General features: G+C 39.5%; 1 protein-coding gene across 1 annotated transcript; it reads right to left on the reverse strand.

Moving 5' to 3' along the window:
• Positions 1-148: 148 nt before the first annotated feature.
• Positions 149-7,378, reverse strand: LOC139693528 (probable cytochrome P450 6a17). Its single transcript, XM_071591722.1, has 5 exons — positions 6,893-7,378; positions 5,872-6,343; positions 3,997-4,221; positions 1,206-1,508; positions 149-351 (listed from the first exon to the last, which is right to left on the reverse strand). The coding sequence occupies exons 1-5, from the start codon at positions 7,376-7,378 to the stop codon at positions 149-151; spliced, it is 1,689 nt and encodes a 562-aa protein (XP_071447823.1).
• Positions 7,379-26,007: the final 18,629 nt, after the last annotated feature.

Raw genomic sequence — 26,007 nt, forward strand, 5'->3', positions numbered from 1 at the left:
TAGCGAGGGAGGGGGAAAGTATTTTGGGTCAAAAGTAGTCTGGTGTGTAAATCACACCTGGCTTGCAGGTTGCTATCTAAAATAATATTATTTTCGCCAATCCGTCGCTCTATTCCCTCCTTCCAACGCTGTAGGCTTCAGGCCGATCTCAATCGCGGCATCCCTTCTCCTTCGGGGCGATGGCATGGGATCGCTCTATGGGCTGCAACCACATTCCGCCCACCACTATAGGGACCATGTTGACTTTGTCCAGGACGATGGGATCTGCCATCTTAGAGCTCACCCTGAACTCGAACTTAGATAGCAACGCAGTGAGACCAGCTTTGGTTTGCATATTTCCGAAGCGCATCCCTGCAATAAATATTGTAATAATGTATTTCTACAATAGTGCGTGCATTAATATATAAGTAAATATATACACACATATAATTTATATATAATTATTAAGGATTAAGTGATCTGCCGGTTAAGGTAGGCTGGATACAACTACCAAATGAATATTTTGTTTCTTCAAACAAAACACAACCCAACATCCTACTCGACAAATCCCTTTTCATCTTAGTGTGTTTTCTTCCTCCCTTCATCCCGTCCAACATCCCTATCCTATACCTGCCCTTTCCTCATTCGCCTAACATTCTTCAACATCCCACTGCCGATCAATATGCTTTTCATCCATTTTTCCTGCCTCCTCATGATTTCTCCCAACAATCCCCTCTCCTCCCCCAACATACCAAGCCCTTCCTCATTTGTGTCCCTTTCCGTCCATTTCACCATCTCCATCCTTTTCCATACCCATATTTCAAAATCCTCCATAGGAGAAAGGAGAACAAATGAGGATAAGCTAGGTATGGTGGGTAAGCAGAGGGGATTTTTGGGAGAGATAAGGTGGCAGGAAATATTAATGAAAATCATACAGATTGGCAGTGGGATTTTGAAGAATGTTATAGAAGGAAGAATGTTAGGGTAATGAGGAATGGGCAGGAATAGGTTGGAGTGTTGGACGGGATGAAGGGAGGAATGAAGTACACAGAGATGAAGAGGGACTTGTGGTAGAGTAGGATGTTGGGTTGTGTTTTGTTAGGAGATATTTCTTCGGTGGTTTGTCCGTTCATTACCTACCTTGACCGGTAGAATGACTATTGAAATATATAAATATATATGTATGTGGAGGGGAACAGATAATAAAAATGTAAAGAGATACTCGCCGATGCATATCCTGGGGCCTTCTCCGAAGGGCAAGTAAGCGAACTGGGGCCACTTCTTCCTCCCTTCCTCGGTGAAGCGCTCAGGGTCGAAGCGATCGGGATCCTCAAAGTATTCCGGGTCGTAATGGAGCCCAATTAACGGTATGTGGACTTTAGTTCCCACTTCCACAACATGGCCGCCATCCCTCGTCTCCGGCTTCCACTCGGACGCGACTGACCCCGTCTCTTGAGCCGAAGGAATCGTCCACTCCTTGGTACACTCCCGGAACAACACCGGCACTGCAGGATACTTCCTAAGGGTCTCTGGAATCAAAATTGTCCCTTTTAGTTCTTTTATTATCTGCTCCACAAATTCGTCTTAGACGCAAAGATTATTTCAAAAGAAAATATTGCGACCCAAGTTCCACACTGTAACCACATTCTCGTTAATAACATATTGGTCAGAAAGAGAGTTTTTTGATTCATTGATTGTCTTCGGGACAAATAATGTTGAATAGCAATGAAAAGATAGAATGAATAACAAACTTCATTTTCTTTTATGTGAATCATAGCGAGAAGTATAAAAACTGTTATTTAACCATAGTGTTCAACCCGAATTTGGATAGCTGTGAGGGAGGAGCTCACCTAGTGCCGTCTAATTGCGAGTGAAATTTACCCATTAACGGGGAAGGCCAGTTCCTTTCCATTCACCATATTAGCCATCAGGACGAAGAAAAATTAGTGAGGAATTCACTCAGCTTAAATACTAACGCAGTGCATATAGAGCTGCGACGAAATGATGATATTTCACCCGTTATTTTGCCTCAAATCCCCTAATATCGACAGCGTTGAATCTCTCATATTCTTTTGAAAATGTTATTACCATAATTGCGTTGAACTGTAAAAATATTTTAAGAGAAGGTCTTTTCCCAGTCACAGTTGAATTTCATCGTATCCATTTCCAAAATAATATGTGATTTTTCCCTTTTTGCTGAGAGAAAGTATGCCTCCTACATCCCAATCAACGAAGTTCGAGATACTGTGCTGTATTGGGAGGAAGGAGGTGCTCGGATTGGAAGAGGGTGTTATTGTAGTGTTGGATGTTGGATTATGTTTTGTTAAGAGTGAGATCAAGATTTGTCGGCCCGGAACAACAACCAACCCAGTGACCGGGGAATTGTCACTGGGCCGGTTGGTATCTTGTGCCCATCAAAAATTTACCTTAACCGATAGATACTGATATTAATATGGAAATACTTGCTTGGAAGTGAATTTTGGATATGCCAAGATAAGAGTTATTGATTGAATGCTGGCTGCCAGTTTCTTAAGAAGTATTTGTGTTGAATAAAGGAATAATATGGGAGATCAAATAATTAGATGAGGAATAAGGAGGTCATGAAAAAATTTAGCTTGGCTTGACCTGTAAAAGAAAAAGATGGAATAAGGATGATTCGCCATTTTGGTTATGTTGCGAAACGATGGAAGTGCCAAATTACGAAACAGATGCATGATAGAAGGGTAAATGGTGTAAGGGGTAGACCAGAGTCTTCGCTTCTGTGGTGGAAATTCACTCAAGACAAGGTCTGTTTAAATCCCACGGAAGAGTAGAGGAAACGTGTATATCAAACTATAAATAAATATGGCGTGAGTGAAAGGAGTGTTAATAGGAGGAAGAAAGTAGTGAAAGGCATGAAATGAAATGAAATAACTAAAAGCTAGGGCTCTTGGCCTTGCCTACCCAGACAGGGAAAGATGTGAAAGGCGAATTCATGTACGAGAACTGCCCCTATTTGAAGAAATAGCAGCTACCAACACAGGAAGAATACTATGAAATCATTACGCATTTTATAATAAGGTGTAATCAAACAATCCCATTAAAGTATTTGATTCTAGTTTATAAGAGGAAGCAACAGAAAAAGGGATATGAGAAGTGAATGAAAAACGGCAATGTGTATATGCTACACTAACTACTGCGAGCTATTTCATTACATTTTCCCATGGAAATGCGGAGTCAAGAGAGGCGACGAAATGTTAATCCTGCGCACATCACACTGGACTTGGAGAAATTCAAGAATATTCTCTCGATTATATCTTCATAGATTAAAGTTTATTTCAATAAAATTAAGCTTTCTGAGAAAATGGAGAAAAAGGCAAATAAAAACAGTCGGGTAGTTTTCGGACACACCCCGCATATAATATAAATATACGGATGTAGTACAATAATAAAAGTTATTACGTCGAATTAGTGAATCGAGAAGAAATTCATGCACACAATTAATAGGACAGATTAAGCACTCAATCGAAAACAAAACGAACTGCTGGCTTCGGCGTTGCATCTATGTAATGATCACTCGCCTCTTCTATGCATTTATGTTTAGTCTATGTATATTAATGTCTGTAATTAGAATTGGTAGTGTATATATTTTTCGATATCCTTCATATTATTCCTTTTATTTAATAGACTCATCTTTTTAACAGCTCTTCAGAATGATTTGAATATACATATCCTGTTAATGAATATTTTTACATGTAAGCACTTTCTTTCGCGTGATTAAAATTTTTCGAGATCATGATGAAACTAATATTTGTGTATAGGTAACATGATGCGATTGTGCATGCATGGCTGGTGACATAAAGCCTCACCCCTTACGGCGGCTTACGGGGTATTGTGTAGATGTAGAGATTTTATGATTAGGGTAGGGTAGGAGGAGAGCAGAGTGCTGCACGACGGCATCTCATTGTGTATAAATCACAGTCGGTGAGGGAGACTCGTCCACGTATTAGGACGGAATGAATGAATAAGGCTGCTCACCGGCGATGACGCAGTCCATGTAGTGCATCTTGGCCAGCCCCTCGTATGTTATCTCCCCTTCGGACTCTCCCAGGACCCGGTCCACTTCGTCCAGCAACTTGCGCTGCACGGCCAAGTCTCTGCTCAACTCGAACAGGGCGAACGAGAGCGTGGTGGCGGAGGTCTCGAAGCCACCGACGTAAAAGATGAAGCACTGAGCCGTCAGCTGGTTCATAGTCAGCTCGGCTGGAAGTGGAAGAAGTGGTCAAATCTGTGTAATCTGCAAATAATCTAAGATATATATATTCCCATTGCTGCCTTGGAGGGACTCTATGGTTGGACGTTTTCCCTGCAATTCACTAACATATGACCAGAAAACCTTAGGGTCAATAAATGAAAAAGAAACACTTTGTTCCAATCCACCACTTTATTACAGGTACGGTTAGTTTCGACGCTACGGCGTCATCCTCACGAGGATGACGCCGTAGCGTCGAAACTAGTCGTGCCTGTAATAAAGTGGTGGATTGGAACAAAGTGTTTCTTTTTCATTTATTAAAATGAACTTCCACAAAGTTGAGGCTGAAACTATTGAAATAACTTGGGGTCAATCTCCAAGTAATCGCGCAGAACCTTTCTTTTAAACTTGATAAGGGCGCTTTGCACGATTTTTTTTGTCTACCTTTGATATGGTAAGTATTTTCGTGCACTTTCAGAAGACGTACCTAGGCCGTTCTTCAAAGTTTATTTTTGTATTTCGAGTGCAATTCCCTTTGTTGCCTTAAAACCCTTCTAACCTAACTGTTGTACCATTGAGGTCCATTACTATCGTTTTTATTTTTGGTAGGGATAAATGTATTTCTCAATTTACGGTGTCTAATTAATTCCAAGAAGTTCTTCCAAGTGGACTCAGTCCCATTTTGCGTTTTCCTAATGTGCGATTGTAGGCGTTTTCTAAGATACGCAGCAAAACCCTCCAAGTTACCCTTCTCGAATAGTTCTACCTTTTGGCTAGATTTTACATTTTTTTTTCGAAGCAGGCAATTGTATCAAAATTGCATTGTGGTCACTTATTCCTTCCGTTACATATGCACAGGCCTGTATGTTAGACCATTTCGGGATGGTTAATGAAGCAAAGATCTCTAGAAGGTTGTCGCTCTTGGTTGGTGTTCAAATTATTTGGATAATTGTGTTGGCGGTGAACATGTTAAGGGTATATTTGAATGAATCTCTGGGTCTCGTGGCGGTTTAAATGCAGTGTTTATTCCAGTCTATTGAAGGAAGATTGAGGTCACCCCCAACTATAATATCGCTGTTCGTGTTCTTGCGGATAAAATGTGATATTTGGTTATTTGAGGCCTCTATCGCATCTGAAGTACTATATATTACCATACAGTACTATATGTATATACTACAATATATATATATACTATTATATATTATATATAGTACAATATATACATATAGTACTATATACTATATAGTACTATACTATATATACAATAGAGTATATATAGTATAGTACATCGTTGCACTTTTTTAAGTTGAATTCGAAAAAATGTGTCGCAACAAAGTTTCATTGCATTAAGGTCATTTCCTAATGCCTAAGCTCTGTAAACTACAGTGTCGTTGACAGATAAGCATATCTTACTATTAACCGCGGAGTCAATGCCAGTTACATAAAGGAGGAATGACCGAGGTCCGAGGATACTTCCCTCGGGAATATTTGAAGTCACTTCTACGCCATTAGAGCTAACACAATCCATTACTACTCTTGGTACGCGATAATTAGCCAATCTTGTATTTACGTATTAATTAATAGCCACCATATAGTCCTTTGACGCCGATAAAGTAGCAAAGGGGCCGACAGGAACGAAGGATTGAAAGCATCGTTCTCACCCTCTTCGTGGTCCTTGGCGGTATCTTCTTGTGATCCAGCCTTCAGGCCGAGAAGCAGCTGCAGGAAGTCTGCCCTCTTCACGTTGTTCTCTTCCCGGTAGGTCACCGTGTCTTTAACGATTTTCGTGAAGAAGTCCTCGGCCACGGGATCCGCGCTTCTGACCCCCAACTTGATGGCCAACGATGGGGCGAATACGAACAAGAACGAACGGATCGCGTTGCTTAACGTCGCCGATAAAATCCTCCGCCCTATCACCCGGAACTCGGACTCAGGGTTGTCGAGGGATCGCACTTCCACGCCGAAGGCGGCCGACCCGATGACATCCGTAGTGTACCTCGCCATCAATTCCTTCACCTCGATGGAACCACCCATCCTCTCCGTTTCGGCGGCAGTCTTAAGGTGGAGAGGAAACAGTGCAGCTTTGGAGTTTATGTGGCAACGACCAATGATACTGAGGAAGGAACTTTTCAACTGTTTACATTTATAACAGATAAAATAGAACCTTCAACTTCTCACATAAACTATGTAGGTTAATATTAATTGTATGCTTCATTTGTTCATGAAGTTTTAGCGAGGGAAACAAATAAATACAACAATTAGCTTTCCTGGTGTATATAGGCTGTATAGTTATTATGTATGTCCACTGGTATTAGTCGTGTCCCTTTTATATCATGTTAGGGCTGAAATTATTAATATAGAATTATATTAAAAGCCAGTCTTCTAATTCATGATCGCTTATAATTATTTTGTAATGTAACATGTTCAAGATACAAATTAGTATGCCGTCGAGTGACAGTCGGTTATTTATCATCGCCTACAATGATGTCTTAAGTTAATAGCCTATACATTTGTTCCTTAGGAAATGTTATGCACTATTAGATCTTTCTAAGGATCCGAGAAAATTACTCTCTTTTTAGACGCATGGATTTCAAATAGTTGCCTGGAAGGACTCTGATTTTAGACAGGCTCTGGTGTACCAATAAAGAAGCTCCGTCAGCCGTGACTTCCGTTGATGCTCACCGTTTTCTGTAGATGCTCTGCGCAGGCGTGCACGATCGGGAACATGTACTTCATTTTGCCGGACGTGAAAGTCGGAGAGAGCTTACTCCTCAGCGAGTGCCAGCGACTCCCGGGCAAGTTGAAGATGTTCCCGCTCATTGGGTCTTTGATTTCGTCCACTGGAAATCCCCGATCGTGGAAGTGCGAGAAATCCTTGATCAACACATTCTTTATGAGCCCTGGGTCTTGCACTATAAGTGTCGGCTCCTTGAGCATGATGAAACCCATGTAGCGCTGACCCTTGAAGCGATCGTATATATTCCTGTAAAATTCTATTATGGATTCCTTCCCCAATATTACTCTGCCAATATTTCCAAATGGGAAGTGAGGCTTTTCGTGAGGTATGGATCGCTTCTTCCAGTGGTCATAATTCCAAGTAAGGTAGACATAGAGTGATCCGAAGCAGAGCGTGAAGAAGATCAGCAGCCATATAAGTAACGGCGGCATTTTGAATTAATGGTGAATCTGAGAGAGAAAAACGAGATCATATAAATATTAATAAGATATATAAAATGAATCGATAAAAATTTACTCTGCGGAATTCAGGCAAGGTACAGAAACAGGTACATGTCTATGGGGTAGTGGAATTTACCCTTCTTACTTTTCAATTCTAATTTGCACGTAATTGGATACATTATTACTACATTCTAAGGTGAATGTTAGTTGATAGTATATGTATTTACAAGAGTGTAAGTTAAAAAGGTTTTTGCATGAGTACATACGCCACTGTGGGTGTAGGTTTGCATAAATATATTAGTTTTGCATATGGTTCTATTCTCTTTTACGGGGGTTGATCTAACACCCCCACCACACGCTCTTTCGGCGGCTTGCGGGGTGTTATGGAGATGAGATGGGATAAAAATAATTTAATCTGGAGTCAATTGGTGGAATTTCTGCACATTAAATAAGCACAGCACTCATTCACGAAAAGTACTTCCAATTTCGTGCGACCCGGGTTTGCTTCACGACACATTATCATCAGGCGCATAGTAACTTTAATACAAGGATTTAATAGTTTCAACAAGGGGGCTTGGGGATTGGGCAGCGGGTTGTGGGTGAGGAGAGGAGCAGAAGGGGCATGGAGGGTTGCGGGGAGAGGGCTCTACCACGCCTTGACCACGATTCCTCTCAATAACTCCGGAATAGACTCGTATTTCGTTATCTCCACAGCGCCGTTTAATTTGGAAATCCTTGTTTTACCCAGGCGTGGAGGGAGGTGGTTGCACTAAGACTGGTGGGTGCAGGAGGGACGGGGTGTGGCGAAGAAAAGGGGCACGCCAACAGGAGAGAGGGTCACACGAAGGGGAGAGGGAAGCGGGGGGAGTGGGGGCAACATTTATTTATCTTTCTGCTTATTTGGATGACAGCTTCCAACAAACGCTTGACGGAGTGAAAACCGGGAGAGCACTGAGTACGGAGAATAAGAATGATATTCCCACCCTTTTACAGTTTTCAATTGGAACAAGCCACTAGCAGAAAGCAGCTCACATATAACCAACAATCTTTAAATGCTCATCTCCAATTACCGAAAAATTGCTTTTAATATCAAATATCCTGAAACTTTCACAAATTAAAACATGTTGTCGGTTATAAAACTCAACTGGTCAGCGGGCAAGCATGGGTGGCGCTATCTCGACAGCGCCGTTCAACTTGGACGCATTTGCTATACCGAAAGATGCCCAAAATAAAATGGCGAGCGTGTAACAGGATATATGGAGTAGTATTCTGATTTTTTAGTCACTTACTTTGCTTAATTTTACGAAACGTACACAAAAACAAGGCTGAAATTAAAGATTTCTATAATAATCACTTGCCAAGGGTTATCATGCATCGTAAGATAGCTCAAATGCAGTAGAGGTCACTTCAGGTGTTACCTCTTTTATCTCTTATTTACGGCAACGACATTAACTCGGTGGTTTACGCAAATATCCGTAGTCCTGACGATTAAGTGGCGTTATCAGATGACCTAAATGCAATGAAGCGCTGGTGTGACGCAGGACAATCAGTTTTAAACTTAAAAAAGTTGCGTAGTGGTGAATATTTGGAAAAAGAGCCCGAGCGTTCCCTCCCGAGCGTCTTCTGCATCGGAAACAACGAGATTGAATTTTTATTTATTTATATATTTTTTATTATTTTAATACCCTGCAAGCCACCGCTAGGATGTGTGGCAGGGGGTAAATACACACGAGATTAATTTTTACTTGAACATGACCTTACCGCAGTTCGACAATGTTATTATGATCCCTTATCGTTCGTGGAAAAAATGACATTTTAATTTTATTGGCGTGATCTCTCCTACTGTAGTACGATGGGGCTAATAATACATTTTCAGGATCATTGCTAAAGATAAATCCTTCCAATTTTTGCAAGAGCTTCACTCTGTAATTTAACCTTCGCTCCGAGAGTAATTCCCAGCCTAGCCCCTCTAATAATTTTGATAGGCTACTCAGTTTATCGCAAAAACGTTTTACAAATCTAGCTCCTCTACGCTGCATGCGATCCAATTTGGCAATGAATCCAACTTCATTAGGATCCCATATACTTGGAGCATATTCCAGAGACCTAACCAATGACAGACAATATTTCTCTTTGACCTTTCCATCATATTAACTCGGTACTCGTCTAATAAATCCTAATATTTTGTTAGCTTATCCACATATTCCCCACATGTACTTCATTCAGGTGAGGGAAGCCATGATCGTTCGCCGTGAGCGAAGGTAACGCCTAGGTATTTAATTGTGTCTACACATTCCATTTCGGCGTTCCCGATGCAGTAGGCGTCCGGGAGGGAATTGATCTTACTCAAACAATTCATCCATACGCACTTTTTTAAGTTTAATTCTTATTGCCAAGTATCACATTGGCATTGTATATCATTACGGTCATATTATAAAGCCACTGCATTCTCAGGATCATGGATATCACGGTAAACCACTGCATCTTCGACAAATAAACGTATCTTACTAGTGATTACGGAGTCAATGCCGTTAGCATAAAGTAGGAATAAAAGAGGTCCGATGACACTTCCCTGGGGAACACTCGAAATAACTTCTACTATATGTGAGCTAAATCCATCTAGTACGGTAACTACTCTTTGAACCCGACTATTCAAAAAGTCTTTAATCCAACCCAGTTTATTTTTCTAAATGCCATAAGCTTATAGCTTTGCGAGGAGTTTACTATGACGTACTCAGTCGAAGGCTTTCTTAACATCTAGAAAAATCGGGTTCACTGGAACATTGCTCTCTCCCGAAGAAATAATATCATGAAAAACAAGAAACTGTGTCGATTTTTCATTATTAACTCCTGATTATCGAGGTGTCTCACAATCGAAATAGCAACGACGTATAGCCTTGTTCCCCTTCCATAGCCTTGCACGAAATGGATACGAGGGAAATAAGTTTGTAATTGCGCGGTTCCTTCTTGTCTCCGTTTTTAAATATTGATGTTACGTTAGCCGTTTTCCAATCTCTGGGAACCTTGTGATCTACCAGCGACTTCTAAAATATTATTTATCTAGAGAAGCTAGATCCTTAAATATACGAGTAGGTATTTCATCGGGCCCGGAGGAATTTTTAGGCTTAATATTTTTCAGCAAACGTTCTATGAGATTTCAATTTTGGGCATCGGTTAACCAGCACGATTTGGTAAGCTATCGGAGGTATTCGGTTATATATTAGTTAAGAGGCTTTGAAAGAAGGAATTCAATGAGTTAGCCTTTTCCAAACTGCTGGTTACTCTTTCGCCTTTATCTTTTTTGAGTGAATTAACAATTAACTTTCCTTGAACTCCTCTGACGTAGGACTAAGATCATTTTTGATTCTCTTTCAAATTTTCCGCTAACCTTTTCCTTTTGCAGTCGCTCAAAGCTTTCAGAAATTCGTTCTTTGCATTCACCCTAAATATATTGTAATCATAAGTGATCTCATTCTTTTTGCCGCTAGAGATATCATCCCCAATATTTTTCATTTTGGCATGACATAGCCTTTGACGTCGCAATGCCTTTCTAACATCCGCGTTGTACCTTATAGGTTCCGTGTTATCTTTTATAAATTTACTGTGAATGAACTTGTTGACTGCTGAGCGTGTGATATCAAGGAAGTGATTCCAAATATCCTCAATGTTTCGGTGATTACTATCTTTCTTAAAACTTGCGAATTGATTCTTTAGCACGCACTTTAGGCCATTGTAGTTCCCTTCTTTCAAGAAGTGAATCTTCCTTTTAGGCTTCTTATTTCGGACCCCAAGAAGTGGAAACTTAGCATATACTGCCCTGTGGTCACTAATTCCTTTTATAGTTTCTATAGTTGAGACTTTTTCGGGGATTCGTTGCTAACAAATGAAGAATATTGTCGCCTTTAGTTGGTGGCGTGGCAAGTTGATGCAATTAGTTCAACGTAAAAGAATTCCATAGCGATTCATGGATATTTTGTCTTCACACCCCGTTTTAAAACTATATGTGCTCTAGTCAATACATTGGACATTGAAATCTCCACCGCTTATAATGTCACGATCGTTCTTTTTTGGATTGGAAACTTTTGATTTGCTGATCTAGTTGTGATCATTGTGTTCGAATATATGCAGACTCGATTAAATACGATACTTAGGCGTTACCCCCACTCAAGAGATCTCCTGGGTGAAACATATACGAGGAATACTATATGTGGATAAGCTAACAGAAAATTAGGATTAATTAGAAGAGTATTTGGTAAATGCGATGAAAAGGTTAAAAAGTAATATTACCTTTCGCTGGTTAGGCTTCATTCAGAATATGCTGCTAGTATATGGGATCCTCATGATGTTGGACTGATTGTCAAATTGGATAGCATGCAGCGTAGAGGAGCTAGATTTGTAGAACGTTGTAATGATAAACTGAGTAGCGTATCAAAATTATCAGAGGGGCTAGGCTGGGAATTACTCTCGGAGCGAAGGTTAAGTTACAGATTAAATATACTGCAGTAGGAGATATTACGTCAATTAAAATAGAGAGATGAAATGTAGAACAGATAGATTTATGATGTCATTTTTTCCACGAATAGAAAGGGATCTGAATAACATTATCCGACCGCGGTTGGGTCATATTCGGGTCAAAATTAGTCTGGTGTGTATTCACCCCCTACCTCACACCCTAGCGGTGGCTTGCAGGGAACTAAAATATTTATCAAAAATATATCTAAGTATAAAGTTAAAACTCGAAGTGGAAGCATGGCTGTCGCTCTAACTCCAATCGCCCTTGTTCCGGGTTTCAGAATGTCGTGTAAATAGTTGTACGATTCCTGTATTTGTTGATTGTCCGTCCTACGTGATAATTAGTGCATTATTACTGCGCTGAATTTGAGCTCGCTCTTTTTAATGGGTTTCCTTATTTCTCTTCTTATTGTAGTCAGTAGGGTAGCCACTAACAGTGTTATATTCGAAATGATTTTCAATGAATTGTGTCCGGTCGACCCGCTTCCATGTGCGATGGCGGGGTGCCATGTGGATGAGGAAATACAATGGTGGAGTCGAAGTAGATTGACTGGTGACCTGACACCCCCTGCCACGCGTCCTTGCAACTGCTTGCGGAGTATTGCATTGATTTAAATCTACATCCTCCACACAATACCCCGCAATCAATCCACAATACCCCGCAAAAAGGGCGTGTGGCAGGGTGTGTTCTTCAATCGAAATTACCTCTACAAAAATATGTTAATCATGCACTCGACTAATTTTAACAACACGGAAGAAAGTGCAGCGGTATTCAATAATAGGATACGTATATTCAAATCATACTGTATAACTGTTAAAAAGATGGGCCCATTAAATAAAACGAATAACATTCAGGAAGAAACATGCAGGATATCGACAGATATATGCTCTACCAATTCTAATTGTCTCCTACGCGATTGCTTTCATATCTATTTTGAGCTCTAATGGTTCGAGGAAATAATGACATTTTCAATCTATCCGTTCCTCAATAAATATCTCTCATTTTAAGCTGGTGATCGGACCTACCATAGTAGGTCGGGGCCTGTAATATTAATGTCGATGCATACATATCATTACATTAAATTTCCGAAGCATTAAAAAAGTAAAAGATCGGATATATATGGTTTTCTAAAAAGGCTTACGTCGCCTTGGTTACTAAAAGATGGCTCACATATTGGAGACAACGAGGTTTTCCTCAAAAATTTTATAATCGGCAGAAAAGACAGACTAGGCAAAGAATGGGCGGTGAAGTACTAATCGCAGTTAACCCAGCACAGCGCATTAACAATTGTTATGAAGGAGACGGCAATGGTATAGAAAGTGATATGTTAAGTATTAATGTCCTATGAATTTTATCTTATTTCATGCTAAAGACCACCTTATTCAAACATACATAAATGCTCAGGGATATTTATTTAGTTGGGAAAGATGAAACAATGGCGATTTCTTTTGACAATGGCGATTTAAGAACTTTTGAAAATATAGGAAACTTGAGCTCTACGGCCTCGTAAATTAACAAAATAAAGGAAAACTCCTATAGGCATAATAAGTAAGCACCACTCGTCCCGTAATGAAAACAAATTTTGCTGTGATGGTTTGTGGGAAAAGTAATCCCACGAGAGTGTTCAACCACAACCTCTCAAACAGAATACCTTTCTCTAGTAGTTTGCGGGAATAATCCTAATGGATTCTTGGGTTTATGAACACACACAAATATTCCGTGACTGTTTACGGGAATAAATTCCGCGCCAGGAACAACCACAGAGCTGACACATTCACGAGCACTCAGGAAAACACTCCCTCACTACTGGCAGAATATTACTCAAATTGAGCAACGTCAAGAGATAACAATGCAACAATTTCAGAGTGTAAAAATCATTCGCCTGTTTTTACTCTGAAATTTTTGCATTGCAATGCATATTAGCGGATGATTCCGTTAAAAGTCACTGTTGCGGCATCTCCCGCAGTTTCCTTGGAATTTGTCAAGAGATAACAACAAAGAGGCGAGGGTGTGCGTCGGATACGCGTATTTCGGCTATAATGTAGCCCTCCTCGGTGAACTGAAGGAAAAAAGGCAGTTGTAAGTGAATCAGGAAACGGACAAACTGTCAAAACATACACTAAGCTGAAGAGGGGGGGGGGGGGTCCACCAATATTTGCTTTTCCACGCCGTACAAAACTACGCTCCACATAACGTTTTGACTAGCCTTTTCTTATCATCCTCACTCATCTTTCCTGTCAAAAATTCCCTCTTTGTGAAAGCTCTTTTGCCTAGCTCTTCTCCTTACGTCCATACCACTTGGAGCATTTTGATCCGAAACACTTCCGAGATACGTAAACTCTTCCACCTGCCTTAGTTTTTGCCATCCTATTTTAACATAGCTTTGACCTTCCTAAAAACCACATTAACTTTTTTTAAATTTCTATTTCTCCTCAGTCCATGCCTATTGCTCTGATCTTCCAATGCACTCAGAAATACTTGTAACTGCTTTGCCGACTGGCAAACTAGAGCTTGGTCATCAGCAAAACTAACTGATTTAACGGATTCCCCGCCGAAAAGTTACCAAGATCGTCGGTTCTGCTTTTATTCCTACTAGTAATAGTCTATAAGTGGCTTGCTCTATGCCTACTATGGTTCTGCCTACCTTCTTGTTTGATATTATTGCCTAGCCTTGCAGGTTCTCTTATCTCCAATGTCTATTACTCCATAATTATCACTCCAGTAATACCCGCTCTCCTTCCATTTCACATTGCACAGACATATACATCTATGTATCCTCTCTCTACATCATTTCCACCATGAAAAGCCAAATAACAGGAATTCTAAAAAATGGCTCCTCTTGAATGATGAAAGCGAACGGCACTTGGAAAAGCAGACAAGAAGGAAAATGAAACTTACTGGCTTCAAGCGAAAGGAATCCCCCGTTATCAGCGACTTCTCCATTCATTTGGCGATAGGTCGATCGGAACTACGCTAATGGGGCGCCACGGACGGGGAGGACGGCGATCGAGCGGAAAGAATGATACCATGCTGGAGGGGCGACTATTGTTTTTTATCTGCACGTGAAAGTCTGCAAGTCCAGAGTCCTTTGCGATATCATCGTCAAGCTTGTTCTATGCTAATAACAAGCCTAGAGATGTTTGGCGAGGCAAGAGTGGATGAACTTGAAATGTTAATGATTTCACCGTAGTCCATTCATAGTGTCACGATATTTTCTTCTGTAAAAATCATTGAAGTTCAACATCCAATCGTACTAAGAAGACGCAATTTGTACAGATTTCCTTACCACGAGATACCGTTTCAGGCTTGATGAGGTCGACTACATCAATCCTGAAAGTAAGGAGAAGAACTATAAATTCCATATAAAATTTTTGCTGAAAACGTGTTTATATGCATCGGATAATCGCACCACGATGAGACCATGGTGTGCACAATAAATGTTCGGTGAAATTTGGATTAATGTCCTTCTTCATCCTTTTAAGAATTTATTTAACGGTGCAAGGACCGTCCTTGGCTTGACTTGAACTTCATCCACTTGCCACATGTCATAGTTTTACAGAAGTCCTTTCGTAATCTAAATTCGATCATACGCTGCAAGTACGTCACGAGATAAGATAAGATATAAGAAGTAAGTTATGACTGAAATATACCCATAAATAGGGACTTGTAGAACTATGCTCGAATGCGCAATGCAATACAATTAAACTCATCTTGTCCAGTTGACTTGTATATCACGCGAGCACACACGCTAAATTTTCTCAAAATCGAGGATTGCGAGGGAAACTTATTTTTACAAATTTTTCATCTAACATGAATTTATTTGCCAAGCATCATTTAGTGGTCACTTTTTGTGTCTCTTGACATTCTTCTCTCTTTTTTTGAAGCTACGGACTATTTTGGCATAGAATTGCCTGGAGAAAAGATTCATCTCTGACAAAATCGAGCCCTTCCTCGGAATTTGAACACGTAGGGCGACTGCACTGTTGGGGAAGGAAATGTCGAGTTTCTAGCGCCGCTTCAAGGGTCAGCGCTACATGGGCTTCTACATGTGCACTATACCCCGCAGGCCGCCGCAAGGGCGTGTGGCGGGGGGTGTTAGGTCACCAGCCATGCTTACACAATCCCAATATTGTCACTTCTAGACAAATATTAGTTTGATCATGCACTCGACAATTATTTATGCCACGAAAGAAAGTGCTCAAATGCTGCAATATCAAAAAAACAGGATGCGTATATTTTAATCATGCTATAGAACTGTTAAAAATATGGGTCTATTAAATAAAGAAAAATAACATACATGAAAGAGCATGCAGGATATCGACAAAATAGATTCACTGCCAATTCTATTGATCTTTGCGATTGCTGTCATGTCTTTTTTGATCTCTGATGGCGTGAGGGAAAAACGACATTTTAAAGATATCCGTTCATCTATCTCCCTGATTTCACGTACGTGATCTGATCTACCATAGTTAGTCGGAGCCTGTAATATGCCTTTAACATCCTCAGATAAGTAACCTGCCTCAAATATACGTCTCATAATGCACCGACCCTAATGGTTCGGTGTTCATCAAATGGCTCTTGGTCAAGGACTTGCCTGGGAGTCGTTCTCACTTGCAACTCTCGCCGACTTCCACGCCTGGCGATATGTAGCAGCCTTCAAAGCGGCCAAATTACTTGAATGTAACTGATTGAACATAAGCTTACGACCAAGAGGACCTCTTGGGTCCAAATCGAGCCTCTCGGCACCAGCTCCCGACACACCTTCCATGATTAACGTGAAATACAGTTTATAACCTCAGTATTACTATTTAGTACGGAATGTATTCATGTTAAATCTTCCAGAGCGCAGATTCGAAATCTAAATTTGCTTCCAAATTTTCCTCAACTGGGTCTCTAGTCACCTGGACCAAATATATAACCACATATTGGCGGAGGATTGTCAGGTACATTACAGTTCTTGCTGTACTGTTAAACAGACTCTTAGAATTGGGATCTCAATATGTGTATATTTACTTACATATCAGAAATTCTTGGAATTCTGAGGTGGATGCTTAAATAATCACGCGGTCTTTTCAGAACACGCCATGTAAATGCCGAATATGGGTACGCGAGGGCTGTTCAATGAAGAGTTATTATTAATTTTTATCCAAATAATTTACTGTGAATACATTTAATGTAATATTAATATTAGCCTAAACATATATGCAATACAAGTTTCATTGATTTTACTCAAGTATGGTTGGAGTCCAAATAATATGTGATGAGTAGGTTTTTATGCAGTCATTCTAAACCTGACTGAAACTCTTAATCCACGAATAAACTCATCTCGTGTCTGATGCCACGAAGAGATGAGAGAGTCGGTGACCGAAGTGTCGGCGGGGATGGAAAACCCAACCAGGTGGAAGACCCAAGAGGAATCCATTCAGCTCTTTGGCCGAGAAAACACCCGATTGGTCTGTCATTTGATGTGTGAACTTCTTCCTCGCTCAAAACTTTTGTTTTAGGTTGCATTTTGGCTTCCTTTATCGACAACAATGTTTATTAGAACACAAGCTATTTTTCTAACAAAATAACTAATAAGAGAGAAAAGATCGGGGAATGGGAAGAAATGTCGACCTGCACAGAGTCATGGGATTGTGTCCATGGAAGGCTTATCTGTTACCCTGAGGATAAAATTGCATAATTGGAATTAGGTTTGATAAGTTTATCTACCTTATTTTCCCTTGTAAATATTAATTTTGTCATTTTATTTCCTCATTATTGGTTTATCATCTCAATAATTGAAATTTAATCTCTATATCTATATGATACCCCGCAAGTCGCCACAAGGGCGTGTAGCGGGGGGTGTTAGGTCATCACCCGTAAAAGAGAATAAAGCCGTATGCAAAGCCAACAATTTCATGCCAATCGACACCCATAAAGGTGTATATATTCATGTTAAAAACCATTATAAGGTACACCCATGCAAATGTATATATGCACCTACGAATATATTTTATGTCTAAGCAGCGTTTGATCTTGTACTGACTTGCAAATCGAATGTCTTACTATTTCTATAATGACTTTGATTTCTTACTATTATAATTCCTGATTGTCCGGGGAAAGAGCAAATATCTGTATATATCTGTACTGGAGTCTATCTCCCTTATCTTATCTTTGTGGTCCGACCTACCTTAATAGTGGGGGCCATAATTCCTTTCGTGATATTTTTAAACTCGCTTGTTCTGAATCTTTCTAAAAGTCGAAGTCTCGATTGCTCTCTTTGCTTCTCAAGCGGTTCCCGGGCTAATTCCTCTAAAAGGCCTGTCACTCTTGTCATCTCAACGAAACAAATTTTGACGAATCTGGTGGATTTTCTCGGGACTTTATCTAATTATTTTATCCACACTTCTCAACTACATCTTCACAATACCCTGCAAGCCGTCGCAAGGACGTGTGATAGGGGGTTGTGGGGCACCAGCCATTCTACATGTATTCCCCTTATTTCCTCATATACATGGCACCCTGCGATCCACCAAAAATCTTTCTCCCAAGGTTTCCATGTACTTGGAGCGTATTCCAAATGTGGCCTAACTAGAGCAAAACAACACCTCTCTTTTACTTTCTCGTTACTCCATTCTCCCTCGTCGCAAGGACGTGTGGCTGGGTTGTTAGGTCACTACCCGTCAAAGAGAATAAAACCGCATACAAAGCCAACAAATTCATTCTATTTTACATCCACAAAGGCGTACACACTCATGCGACATTTAATGATTTAGTCAAACACGCAAATTATTGCATGGCATACGGCTGGTGACCTAACACCCCCCGCCATACACCCTTGCGGGGTTATGTGTTAATATTGATGCAGACAAGTAAAAAATGAAAGCGTGGCACTCTTGTGGGAAGAGCGTTGGGCTTCCTACCGGAAGGCAAGGATTCCATTGCCAGGGATTCCTCTGGGCACCTTCAGATTCACCAAATCTGTGTGATTTCTTGGGTACCACCTCTCCCTAGAAGACCACACTTTGGTACAGGATAAGGAACTGGCCGCCATTGTAAACCTGTGAATGCATTAATTCCACAGGCCACATAGGGCTTCGTATTTAAGTAGTCTCTGCCCTCATTAGCTTACCAATCCAATCTTCGAATGATCAACTTGTTTTTTCAGCGGCAAATTATATTAAAACAGCTATCGACAAAAAACTCCGCGATCCACCAGAAAGATGTGTGACAGAGGGTCCAAGCACCAGGTGGGAAGGTTGAGTGATAATGGAAGATATGGGAGAGGAAGGGGAAAGAGAAATATATTTAGTAAAAATCTATCAAATAAATTTCCAAATCAAATTTTGAAACATAATGGTGGAAAACCAATTCAAAAAAGGGTTGCATCACTTAAAAAGTTAGTCGTTTGTTATGCAAGAAAAGGGAATAAAAATGAACCAACACCAATTATACGATAGGTCTCTAACAAAACAAGACAGGTCATGCAGGACTGGAAGGGTGAAAGGAGAAGCTTGAAAACAAACCAAGCTAGGTAAGTAATACTGTAACAAGTACTATGTATTTTAATGGTAGTCCCTTGCGATCATGCAGGAAGGGTTATGACAACAAAACACATGAGATTAGTGAAGGTGCATGTATTTGAGTAAAATTACTCATTCCCTAGACACTGTCGATGGAAAGTGGGATTTTCACTATTCACAATCCTGCAGTTACTATCCCATATTTTTCGTGGAAAGAATGATTTCTTGAGTCTTGTAGTTCTTGTACCTATTTCCCGAACTTTATATTCATAATCCAAGTGACCAATGTATGTAGGAGTGTGAATAATTTGCGAGACCTCAGCACTGAAATATGGGGCTCTGAAATTACTTAGCAAGTTAAACCTAGCATTGAATCGTCTTTCTTCTAATGATTCCCAACGCAACTCTAGAAGTATTTCTGTGACGATTTTTGTTTTATCTTTACAGTTTTTAACAAAATGGGTTGCCCTGCGTTGAACCTTTAAAATGAGTTGCATGTCCTTGTGTTCGTAGAATTTCCCCTCCTCACTTTTCAATTCTGCATGACCTGTCATAATATGGTGGGAGCCTGTCATATGAATGGTTGTGATTAATTTTTATTCCCTTGTTTCGAATAACAAATTAATAATTATTGATGAATGTAACCCTTTTTTTTAATTATGTCCACCTCCAGCGTGTACACAACTTTGCACGTTAATTGATAGGTTTTTTCTACATTCGTAGGCGCATGTGTATGTTAGTTGATAGTACATGTATTTGTATTTCGTATATGTATTTGCATGCAAGTAACTTAAAAAGGTTTTCACATGGACATGCACCCCTCTGTGGGTGTAGGTTTGCATGAATTTGTTGGCTGTCTCAAAGATAAATGCAAAAACGTTGCATATTATGGAATATTAACATCTTGCACCATGCCATAGTAACTGGTAAAGCAGCCATGATTAACAGTTTATGGGGCTTCTGAGAGATTGTTTTTTAAGCAAAAAAAACAATATAGATGAGAAGATTCATTTTTCATGCGTTAATAAAGTCCCCAAAAATAGTACAAAAACTACATATTATACTTACCGCTAAAGTTACTCAACTCATCCGAAATCCTGGCTTGCTTTCATCTTAGTCGCTTTCTTTATTTGCTCTTATTCTTAACTTGATTGTTTATCTTTGTATCTTATTATAGAATAAATAAGGTTAGTCAGAGGTGTGACGATGGTATGAAAACTTAGGAACAGGTACTCAAAAAAGGTACTCAAGATTTTGTTTTTTTTTAGCTTTTCGGTGACACAACCTTCCCTTTCCAACGGAAAAAGCTAGCAAGGGAGACAGCATGGGAGATGGGCAGGAGGAGAAGACAGAAGAAGGGGAGGTGAGAGGTTTAACCTCCTAGTGGTCAAGTTTCAAGTCCGGGTCCTAGGATGCTTCCCGGAGCCAAATGCGCACGCAGTGTGTCTGAGGGGGAAGGGAGGCGATAATCGTTTTGTTAAAACGGTCATTGAAGGAAAAATTTTTGAGGGTACTTTAATCATGTACATTTATCACTCTTCCTCAATCTCAACCAAATGTTTTACTGATATCTTCCTGGATCCCCAGGCATTTTCTATGTATGTATAATATGCCTATGCCTCAAGTGGTGTTTAAACCAAGTGTTTGATATGATAAGTTGGTCTTCTGTTGAAATGTACAACTTTGTCACATTGTTATTTCTTGTTCCTAAATTGTAGTCCTCACTGCCATCTTTTCCTTCACCTAATGTTGTATTTCACACTTCATCACTATTAAATGTTTTCCTAAACGAACACCTGCAATTATGCCATTCAACTGATTGTAAACCCTGTTGACTTCTTCCTCCTTATGATTGCATGGCAACATGTAGACCTGAACATTGGTCTATTGCTTACTTATCCTAATAATATGGTATCATTCACTTTCCTATTGTTTACTAGGTTCTTACTACCTTTTTCGCTCAATATTATTGTCACTCACTGGTTTTCTTCCCCCCCATTACAAATAAGTCTACTTATCAATCTCCTGCAGTTTCTTGGATTTGAAGTCCATATTCTGACTAGTTTAGCTGTTTTATATGGTTCTGCTATCTCTTTCCTTTATATTGCTATGATGGAAGAGAAATTTTCTCTTTGACAAATGATATTTTTCCTTGATTTCTTCACTCAACCATACCAACCTGTAATGACCCATACGGTTACAGTGGAGCATCTTACGCGGCACAATTTCTTCGATGAGTATCAGTCGGGCTTTTGTAAGCTCTATAGCACTCAGTCGGCTTTGATAAAGGTAACTGATGATATACGCAGATCCATAGATGCAAAAAAGGTAACAGTTTTAGTCCAATTCGATTTGAGCAAGGCTTTTGATTCAGTAGACCACGGCATACTACTGGAACGTATGAGCAAACTCAAGTTCTCATACTCTGTCCTTTGCTGGTTTCGCTCCTATCTGTCTAATCATCAGCAAGCTGTTAAAGATGAAGATGCGAATGTATCTGTTTTCCAACCTGTCCTATGTGGAGTTCTACAGGGGTCAATTCTCGGACCTTTATTATTTACTATTTTTATAAAAGAACTAGCTACCATAATAACTCATTGTAAACATCACTTTTATGCTGACGATCTACAGATATATCTTGAGTCCTACCCCTCTGAATTTAACCATGCCATTGACTTGGTCAACAAGGATATCCAACTCATCTGTGAATGGCTGACTGAAAATCGGCTGAATCTAAATCCCAAAAAGACCAAGTCGATAATCTTTGGAAGCACCGCCAATGTACATATGCTGCTTGCAAGTGATCTCCCTAAAATAAGTGTTTTATATATTCAAATTGACTACTCAAATATAGTGAAAAGCCTAGGAGTTTATCTAAGCAGCACCTTAACCTGGTGCGAGCAAGTAAATGCCATTTCTAATAAAGTTCACAAAATTCTTTACACAATGAAGCATTTCAGACACCTAATCCCTATAACGTTACGCCGGAAGCTTGTCCAAACGTTAGTATTACCACATCTCGACTATTGCTCAGTTGTCTACGCTGATGTGAATAAGGAGCTAAGTACAAAATTACAAAGGCTCCATTTCTTGTCTACGATTCATCTTTAATATGCGTTTTAATGAATGTGTAACTCCTTACTATAAAATGTTGAATTGGTTAAAACTCGATCAGAGGAGAATGCTTCAAAAGGCCTCACAATTATTTAAAGTTCTGAATTCAAAAACCCCTTCATATTTAAATGAAAATTTTATATTCAATTCACTTACGACAAAGAGATCAACCCGCATTACAAAAACATTCCATCTTCCCAAATACCGCACAGCTATATATGAAAAGTCATTCAGTATTTCATCCTGTAAACAATGGAACTGTTTGCCTAATAATTATCCAGGAACACATCCCAATTCAACAGGAAAATGTTTGAATATCTGTCTACCACTCTACCAAAATGACCTTATTACTGTTCTATCAGGCTAAATATTTAACTATTGTTCTTTGTATTTGTATGTATGTATTGTACTATATGTTTCGTTCAACTGATGTTAAATTATGTCTTGTTTCACTAGTTTAGAACCAGTTTCACTCCATAGGTTTCAAAACCTAATGTAACCTGTATTCTGCTCCAAGGGACTTTGCTCCCAGAGCAATGAAAAATTGTTTATATATATAATATTGTCCAGTTATTGTGAGTCCTTTTTGCTAGCAATCAATTCAGATGATTCCACCTACACCCCAAAAACTGTGGCCGTCATCTTGCTGGCCGATTTCCCCATCTTTGCCTTCTTTGGAGCCATATCACCCTTAGAAAGCCGTGTCTCAACTGTACCTTGGTGCTGGAGTATAGTAGTGTATTCATGTTTTGCCCACAGTAATTTATTTGAGTAAAAACAGAACACTTTTATTGAAGTTTCTTTTATTGTGGGGGGAGGTGAAATGGTTGGTCATAGGGAAATGTAATAATGGGGAGCAAGAGGGATATAAATATTCATTTGTCAAAATATCTGCTCCAAAGTTGGTGTGCTGCAGGATCTGTAGTTGTTCTAGTGTATCCAGGGGGTGTCCTTTCTTCTCGGCATGTATTATGCTGGGAGAGAAGTCACCTCCGTGGCTGCAATCGCTCAGGTGTTTGGCAAAGAGGGATGAGGAGATATTCTTCCTGAAGCATGCCTAGTGTTCCTTCACCCTTGACTCAATCCACCTCCCTGTTTGGCCTGCGTAGACTCCGTTGCAGTCACCAAAGTGTAGTTTATATACTCAACTCCTGTGCATGGGATTGAATTTGTCTTCTGTTTAAGTTAGTCCTGTCGTAGAAGGCAGGCTTCACTTTGTCCTTCGACAAGATCCTTTGCACTCACAATGAAATATTGCTTAGGAAAGGATATCTTCTCCATTGAGGTTGTTGTTCTGTGGTATTGCCATAAATGGTGGAGTTGGCTAAGCTGGACTTTTTTCCTATTAAGTAAGTCGATTACATTATCCTATAGCCATTACTACTTGCAATCTTTTGTAGAGTGTGCAATCCCTTCAAGGCAAGTATGATCTCTTGTGACATAGGGATAAGACATAACCTATGTAACATGGAGTAGAAGGCTGATAGCTTCTGAGAGACAGTGTCTTGAGTTATTGTGAATTAGCAAATCCATTGTCCATTATCATCGGTGCTGTTCAACATATATGTTGAAGAAATTATTAAAGAGAAAAACTGGAGGCAGGAATGAAAGTTGGCAGGAGATTCATAAAATCAGTTAGGTTTGCTGATGACCAAGCTTTAGTTTGTCAGTCAGCAAAGGGGTTGCCTGCATTGCTGAGTGAATTGGAAATTCAGTGTGAAATATATAGAATGAGAATCAATATAAATAGAACTAAGGTAATATGGTTTTCCAGAAAGAGAAAGGCTAAGTTAAACATTAAAATAGGAGGGCAAAAAACTAGGGCAGTTGGAAGAGTTTGTGTATCTCAGAAAGGTTTGGACCTGAAAGTAGTGGGGACATAAGGAGAACAATTGTGTTAGGCAAAAAGGCTTTCACAAAGAGGAGGGTATTGTTGACAGGGAAATTAAGGGATAAAGTGAATGATACCAAAAGTCTTGTCAATATGGAGCGTAGTTTGGTACGGTATGGAAACATGTTCATTAAGGCAGGATGATATGCATAGATTGGAGGCTTTTGAAATGTGGTGTGGAGAAGGTGAAGTGAATAGAAAGGAAAACGAATGGGGAAATGCTAGGAATGGTGGGGGAGGAGAGCGGACTACTGGGAAAAATTCTAAGGAGACAGAAAAAGTGGATGCAAAGCATATTAATTGGCAGTGGGACATTGAAGACTGTAATAGAGGGGAGAATGTTGGGCAAACGAGGAAGGGGCAGGAACAGGATAGGAATGTTGAAGGGAATAAATGGAGGGAAGTATATGGAGATGAAGAATGGCTTGTTGCAAAGTAGGACGTTGGGTTGTGTTTTATTAGGAGATACAAGATATTTAGTTGGTAGTTGTTTATCCAAAACCTACCTTAACAGGTAGAATACCTATAATAAAAATAAACCATCAAAGGAAGTTTTTCTAACAGTGTGTAAATAGATTAAGTCACTGTGAATGTCAAAGCTTTTTGACTTTTTTGCTATATTATTATTCAATACACAAATTATGTTTTCTAAATGTTTCCAGGCAAAAAATATGTGGACTCTAAGCTAAACTATTTTATTTCAATATTAGTGCTTTCTTTCACTAGGGTCACCCATTTCTTTTTCTCAACCATCATAAATGTAAATTGCATGCCATTTTGTGTTGTCAATCTTAACCACAGCTGTTTTGTGAAATAAATCATTTACCGCAGCAAAACCCAATCTTCATTTTCCTAATAATACTATCACCTGAGATAGGATACATCTGTGTTCTTCAAAATAAAATTATCCATCTAAGAAACATCACATCATATGCCTTTGCTCACCAGCCAAATAAATACAAGTACTGCCAAATGGTACTTATCCACCATTTTTTAATGTTTTTGCACTGAAAAATTGTTCAAACTGTAAAATATTTGCTTTAATGAATTACAATATCATCCAGCTAGAAGGTGCAGTGAAAAACTTTTAGCCAGTTGGGTTCTTTTATCCAGGAACAACTGACTGAAAGGAAGGCTAGGATTCTTTACTCTGTATACTGCAACCAATACTATTTTCAATCCTCGGACTGAGATATTAATGATACTATTGATCAATGTGTGAGAATAACTATCAAAATCATTATAATTTCTTTTGTTTACATTCTGAAATGAGTTGATTGATGCTGATGCTCTAAAAGAGAAGTTGAGTTATAACCAAGAAAAAAAATTTTGAGCGCTTAGTATTAAGATAAAACTTTCTAGCTCATATGATTCACCCATGAGATATTTCTTGTGTTAATGCTATATTTTTTCTTAGGCGAAACAAGATGTTGATGAATGCAATTTTAATTCAAGTCTACTGGATTGAAGTAAGGTTTTATGTCCATTGTTGAAATCCGCAACCAGCCAACAACTAAGTGTTATTGATCAACAATTAATGTCCTGAATCTTTTGAAAAAGCAGAGCTACACAACTTAATTACACATCCATACAACAG

This window comes from Hetaerina americana, unplaced genomic scaffold (genome assembly GCF_022747635.1).
Source record: "Hetaerina americana unplaced genomic scaffold, ioHetAmer1.1.p SCAF_5, whole genome shotgun sequence".
Lineage (NCBI taxonomy): Eukaryota > Metazoa > Arthropoda > Insecta > Odonata > Calopterygidae > Hetaerina > Hetaerina americana.

Coding starts and splice junctions, on each gene's coding strand:
- LOC139693528 (XM_071591722.1), bottom strand. CDS start 7,378: ATGCCGCCGTTACTTATATGGCTGCTGATCTTCTTCACGCTCTGCTTC. Junction 6,344..6,892: donor CAGAGCATCTACAGAAAACG/GTGAGCATCAAC, acceptor AAATGTAAACAG/TTGAAAAGTTCCTTCCTCAG. Junction 4,222..5,871: donor CGCCAAGGACCACGAAGAGG/GTGAGAACGATG, acceptor TTCCACTTCCAG/CCGAGCTGACTATGAACCAG.